Source organism: Sus scrofa, chromosome 14, assembly GCF_000003025.6.
Source record: "Sus scrofa isolate TJ Tabasco breed Duroc chromosome 14, Sscrofa11.1, whole genome shotgun sequence".
Lineage (NCBI taxonomy): Eukaryota > Metazoa > Chordata > Mammalia > Artiodactyla > Suidae > Sus > Sus scrofa.
Genome location: NC_010456.5, coordinates 71,600,380 through 71,607,067, shown reverse-complemented (window position 1 = coordinate 71,607,067; position 6,688 = coordinate 71,600,380). Strand labels below are relative to the sequence as shown.

General features: G+C 44.2%; 1 protein-coding gene across 2 annotated transcripts in view; it reads left to right on the top strand.

Annotated features, from left to right (window-relative positions):
* The window catches only part of DNA2 (DNA replication helicase/nuclease 2), a 56,663-nt gene continuing 49,975 nt past the window's right edge, over positions 1–6,688 (top strand). The window contains exons 1-4 of one of the 2 annotated variants that reach the window (XM_021072448.1): positions 1–736; positions 1,998–2,183; positions 3,232–3,415; positions 6,085–6,230. In XM_021072448.1, the coding sequence (XP_020928107.1) occupies positions 561–736; positions 1,998–2,183; positions 3,232–3,415; positions 6,085–6,230 (692 nt within the window). In that variant the 5' untranslated portion in view covers positions 1–560. Of the gene's footprint in view, positions 737–756; positions 968–1,997; positions 2,184–3,231; positions 3,416–6,084; positions 6,231–6,688 lie in introns of those variants that run through there. The other variant, XM_021072449.1, reaches the window with a different exon arrangement.

Sequence of the window (6,688 nt, the reverse complement as noted above, 5' to 3'; positions counted from 1 at the left end):
ACCCACTGAGCAAGGACATGGATCGAACCGGCCTCCTCATGGATACTAGTCGGGTTAGTTAACCCACTGAGCCACAAAGAGAACTCTTAAGACAGCAAATGCTAATTGTAAACTTTAGGTGATATGTATACAGTGTTCATTATATAATTCTCAACTTTTCTGTACATTTGAAAATTTTCATGGTAAAATATTGGGAAAGGGGAAAGAATAAATTGCAGGGAGTTAAGAATGGAAGCACGTGTGAGAGATAATTATCAGGTAGTGACAGTGAGATGGAAAGGAAAGAGGAGATTCAAGGCACACCTGGATTTGGGCAACTGCAAATAGTACTAAGAGCTTACTAAGAGCGTGTGTGGGGCATGGGTCAGCGTGTCTAGAGAGAGGGCGGAAGCATTTAGTCTAGGTCGGGTTACGAAGAGTCCTTGCTTTCCTAACCCTAAAGCGAAGGATCAAGGGCGCCTTTTCAGCCTTTGCTGCCCCGGTGCGGCTCTCCAAGCTTTACCCTCCGGGCGCGGGAAGGGCTGCCCGCGCAGGTCACTTGGGATCGCGGCGGTCGGCGCATGCGCACGTCGCCTGGCGGACTCGTGTCTCTTTTCCTTTCCAGTGCTGATCACTGTTCACCAGTTTTTACCTGGCGGCAGTTTTCGGTCTCGGCGCCCAGGATGGAGCAGATGGGCGATTTGGAGCTGCTCATGGAGAAGAGTTTCGGTGACGAGGCTGCGCCGCCTGCGAAGCTGTGAGCAGAGTGGGGGTTGGGGCGGGGAGGATCTGGGAGCCAAGCGGGAATTTTGAAAAGAAAAGAGCGGGAGAGGCCGCAACCACGCCTCCATGGAACCGGGCTCTGGTAGGAGTGACCGAGCTCAGGTCTCCTGGCCCCGGCGAGTTTCTGGAGCTGGGGTCTGCTTCGCAGGGTTCTTTTTAGGGCTAAGCCCGGGCAAGAGCTCGAAGACTCTCCCTCACTCAGCAGGTCCTTCCTTACCTTACTATCACCGCTTTCTGGATTTTTTTGGGTCCCAGCCACCTTAAATGCCTTCATAAAAGGGAATTGCAACTGCTAGATGCTTTTCTTTTTCTTTTTTTTTTTTTTTTTTTGGTCTTTTTTGTCTTTTGTTGTTGTTGCTATTTCTTGGGCCGCTCCTGCGGCATATGGAGGTTCCCAGGCTAGGGGTTGAATCGGAGCTGTAGCCACCGGCCTACGCCAGAGCCACAGCAACGCGGGATCCGAGCCGTGTCTGCAACCTACACCACAGCTCACGGCAACGCCGGATCGTTAACCCACTGAGCAAGGGCAGGGACCGAACCCGCGACCTCACGGTTCCTAGTCGGATTCGTTAACCACTGCGCCACGACGGGAACTCCTAGATGCTTTTCTTGATGTTTAGTTGGAGAATGTTATCCCAGGGAGGAGAACTTTGTACCCTCGTATTGGTCGGGGAAACTTGATTACCTGGCATGGTGTAGAATTATTTCCTTCCTTCCTTCCTTCCTGCCTGCCTGCCTGCCTGCCTGCCTTCGCATGGGGTAGAATTATTTCCTTCCTTCCTCCCTCCTTCCTTCCCTCCCTTCTTCCCTCCTTCCAGTCTTTTTAGGGCCACACCCGTGGTATATGGAGGTTCCCAGGCTAGCGGTCCATTCGGAGGTGCAGCTGCCTGCCGACACCACAGCAACACCAGATCCGAGATGAGTCTGCTACTTACACGTTGCTCATGGCAACGCCAGGTCCTTAACCCACTGGCGGGACCAGGAATCGAGCCCTCATCCACATGGATATAAATCGGGTTTGTTACTACTGAGCCACCTAGGGAACTCCGTTAAGTTTTTATACTAGGAATTCTGCTATGCCCTACCTTCTTAATTTTTAATTTTTTTAGTCATTGGTCATTTTGATAAGTTTTCCAGAAGAAAACAACTAGAAGGTTGGTTTGTAGATAAAGGAGATTGGATGGCTTTTTATTTCATGCTTGTGCTATGGTAGTTTTTGAATGTGTATGCTTTAGATTTCAGAAGAAGAATGTGGAAGCTTCCTTTTCTAAAACAGTTCTGATCCGAGGAATGGATAACCGGTACCTGGTATTAGCAGTCAACATTGTACAGAATGAAGAAGGAAACTATGAAAAGCACCTAATTATTACTGCTTCCCACTCACTAGAAGAAAAAGAACTGTGTATCCTGAGGAATGACTGGTAATTTTTGGACTTTGCGCATTAATCTAGCAGAGTGTTAAGGGTACCATTTTTTTCTTTTCTTTTTTTTTTTTTTTTTTTTTGTCTTTTGTCTTTTTTGTTGTTGTTGTTGTTGCTATTTCTTGGGCTGCTCCCGCGGCATATGGAGGTTCCCAGGCTAGGGGTTGAATCGGAGCTGTAGCCACCGGCCTACGCCAAAGCCACAGCAACTCAGGATCCGAGCCGCGTCTGCAACCTACACCACAGTTCACGGCAACGCCAGATCGTTAACCCACTGAGCAAGGGCAGGGACCGAACCCGAAACCTCATGGTTCCTAGTCGGATTCGTTAACCACTGTGCCACGACGGGAACTCCAAGGGTACCATTTTTAAAAACAATCACGTGGGCTTGTGTGGATGTTGCAGTACTTGTTAGCAAAGAGAGTAGATTATGAGGTAATTCTACGTAAAAATTGTGCTTGTTATCCCAGCATCTCAAGTCTCTTATTCCAAAACTTGTTTTTTATTGTCATTTGAAAATCAGGTACAAGGGAACTTATTAAGTCACTTTCTCTTTCCCAGTGCTTTCTGGGATTGCAGCTTAAAACTCATTAGTACTCACTAAGGACAAAACTGATTACAGCATAAGAAGGTCCTTAGATTGTAGATGTTGCTACTCAAGTAATATGTGTTATATGAGAGGTGTTAGGGATCTGCAGAGAAGGTGGAGTCCTAGTTTTGTCTAGCTTGCAAGTTAGGTGTTTGAAATAGATAAATATGATTTTATTCTTGCTGCACTGGGTTTGGCTTCATGCCTCAAGACTTACAGAAGCTGTAGATAATGTCTTAAAAATGAGAGATTTATTATTAAAACAACCTCATCCGTTGTTGGAGCTGTCTTTTATACTATTAATGATTTGATAGCTTTTGCAGTGGATGATGCAAGACCCAGAAATGTCAAAGTACTTATTTCTTTAGATAAAATAATTCATTTATTTTTGAAGCTTCCTTGATCTGTTGAAATGTCAGAATCTAAACTAAGTATACTTTAACTTTGCTTTATCTTTAGGTGCTCTGTACCTGTAGAGCCAGGAGACATAATTCATTTGGAGGGAGACTGCATATCTGATACTTGGATAATAGATGAAGATTTTGGATATTTGATTCTGTATCCAGACATGCTGATTTCTGGCACAAGCATAGCCAGTAGTATTCGATGTATGAGAAGAGCTGTCCTGAGTGAAACATTTAAGGTAAATAACATTAACAGCCAATGTTTCTACAGGGTCTTAAGAGTTTACAGAGCACTTTTATACTCTTATTTAATCCTCCCAGGAGTTCCCTTTGTGGCTGAGTGGTTAACAAAACCTGTCTAGTATCCATGAGGATGCCAGTTCAATTCCTGGCCTTGCTCAATGGGTTAAGGATCTGGTGTTGCTGCAAGCTGTGGTGTAGGTCACAGATACAGCTTGGATCCTGCATTGCTGAGGCTATGGCATAGGCTGGCAGCTACAGCCCTGATTTGACCCCTAGCCTGGGAACTTCCTTATGCTGCAGATGCAGCCCTAAAAAACAAAAAAAGAAAAAAGAAAAAAAGAACCCAACTAGTATCCATGAGGATGCAGGATCCCTGGCCTCACTCAGTGGGTTAAGGATCTGGCATTGCCTCGAGCTGCAGTGTGGATGCCGTGTTGCTGTGGCTGTGGCAGAAGCCTGCAGTTGCAGCCCCAATTCAGCCCCTAGCCCAGGAATTTCCATATGTCCTAGATGTGGGCCTAAAAAGAAAAAAAATTATCATCAAAAGTTTCAGACATACACAAAGAGATGATTATAATAAACTCCCATGTGCCCTTTTTGCTGTTTCTGAACATTGTATTTTGCAACTAAATGAAAGCTGAGGATTTAAAAAAAATATAAACATCATCTTTGTCATACACGATAAAATTAATAGTAATTCTTTTTTTTTTTTTGTCTTTTTGCCATTTCTTGGGCCTCTCTGGGGCATATGGAGGTTCCCAGGCTCGGGGTTGAGTCGGAGCTGTAGCCACCTGCCTACGCCAGAGCCACAGCAATGCCAGATCTGAGCCGCGTGTGCAACCTACACCATCCGGCAACGCCGGATCCTTAACCCACGGAGCAAGGCCAGGGATTGAACCCGCAACCTCACGGTTCCTAGTTGGGTTCGTTAACCACTGAGCCATGACAGGAACTCCAGTAATTCCTTAAATTAACCTAATACTCAGTTTTTTGAAAATTTATTTATTTTGGCTGAGCCTGCTACATACTTAAGTTCCCCTGGCCAGGGATTAAATCTGTACTACAGCAGTAACCAGAGCCATAGCAGTGACAACACTGATCCTTAATGTGCTGAGACACTAGGGAACTCCTCTAGTTTATTTTTTTATTTTTTTAATTTTTTTAATTTTTTTTTTATTTTGTTGTTGTTGTTGCTATTTCTTGGGCCGCTTCCGCGACATGTGGAGGTTCCCAGGCTAGGGGTTGAATTGGAGCTGTAGCCACTGGCCTACACCAGAGCCACAGCAACGCCAGATCCGAGCCATGTCTGCAACCTACACCACAGCTCACGGCAACACTGGATCGTTAACCCACTGAGCAAGGGCAGGGACCGAACCCGCAACCTCATGGTTCCTAGTCGGATTCGTTAACCACTGCGCCACGACGGGAACTCCTAGTTTATTTTTTAAATCAGCTTTTTTCCTTCAGTTGTGGGGGGACTAACTTCTCTTTTAGCCACATACCACAAAGCAGACCTGAATATTAATCTTTTTTTTTCTTTTTTGGCCACCACACCATATGGAAGTCCCAGGCCAGAGGTCAAATCTGAGCTACAGCTGAAACTTACGCCACATCTGCAGCAATGCTGGATCCTTAACACACTGCACTGGGCTTGGGATCAAACCTGTGCTTCCCATAGACAACACCAGATACTTAGACTCACATAAAAACTAAAAAACTAGTTCAGAGAATTGCTCTGTAAATTAATTTTTAGAATCCCTGGTGAGTGTTTTGGTAGACTTTATCTTGTTGTTTGATACTTTCAAGGGGAAGGTCTAGGCTAATGAAAGAATTAATTGAAAAGTGTTGTTTCTGGAGTTTCTGCTGTGGTGCAGTGGGTTAAGAATCCAACTATAGCAGCTTGGGTCACTATGGAGGCAAGAGTTTGATCCTCGGCTGGCACAGTGGCTTAAAGGATCTGGCATTATAGTACCTGCAGCGCTTGGATTAAAACCCTGGCCCAAGAACTTCCATATGCCGTGGGTGTGGCCATAAAATAAATAAATCAATAAAGTGAAATTAGAGACAAATGTGTTAAATATTTGGGAATGCATTGTACTTTTTCATATAGGTTATTTTAATTTTTTTCTTTTTAAAAAAGCTTTTTAAAAATTAAAAAAAATGTAGTTTTCCTTTTTAGGGTTGCACCCAAGGCATGCTGAAGTTTACAGGCTAGGGATCGAGTTGGAGCTGCAGCTGCTGGCCTGCACCACAGCCACAGCAATGCCAGGACTGAGCTGCAACCTACAGCAGAGCTCACGGCAATGCCAAATCCTTAACCCACTGAGTGAGGCCAGGGATCGAACGCACATCCTCATGGATACTAATTGGGTTTGTAACCCACTGAGCCACAACAGGATCTCCCAGTTTTTAATTTTTGGCAAAATAGAAATATACTGATTTGAAAAAAAATAACTTACATTTGTAAAATAATTCAGGTAATTCTAAATTGGAGAACGTGAAAGTCACCCATAATTTCACTCACCAGAAAAAAATTTAATATGTTGGCATTTGTCTCACCAGTGCACTTTGGCTTTGGTGGTTCAGTAGATCAGGTAATAAATCTACAATCATGTCTGTTGATATGCTGTGAAGTAAAAAGTTTACATGATTTTCTTTTTGGTAGAGCTCTGATTCAGCCACACACCAGATGCTGATTGGTACAATTCTCCATGAAGTATTTCAAAAAGCAATAAGTGATAGTTTTGCTCCAGAAAAGCTGCAAGAACTTGCTTTTCAAACTGTTCAAGAAATAAGGCATCTGAAGGAAATGTAAGTAGTTATGAATGTAACTATAGGTAACTTCTAAAATCTATAGGGTATTTGGCTATTAGACTGTTAAATATAAATCAGTGTTAACACTAGAATGCATATTTGAGAGTTGTAGTATAGGACTTCAGTTCTGTGAAGAGCTTTTGAAGTTGCAGAGCTGGAACTCTAAAATGTGCCCAGTAGACTTAACAGCTGCACTCAGAGAGTGTCAACTTTTTTTTTTTTTTTTTTTTTTTTTTTTTTTTTTGTCTTTTTGCTATTTCTTTGGGCCGCTCCCGCGGCATATGGAGGTTCCCAGGCTAGGGGGTCCAATCGGAGCTGTAGACACCAGCCTACGCCAGAGCCACACCAACGCGGGATCCGAGCAGCGTCTGCAACCTACACCACAGCTCGCGGCAACGCTGGATCCTTAACCCACTGAGCAAGGGCAGGGACCGAACCCGAAACCTCTTGGTTCC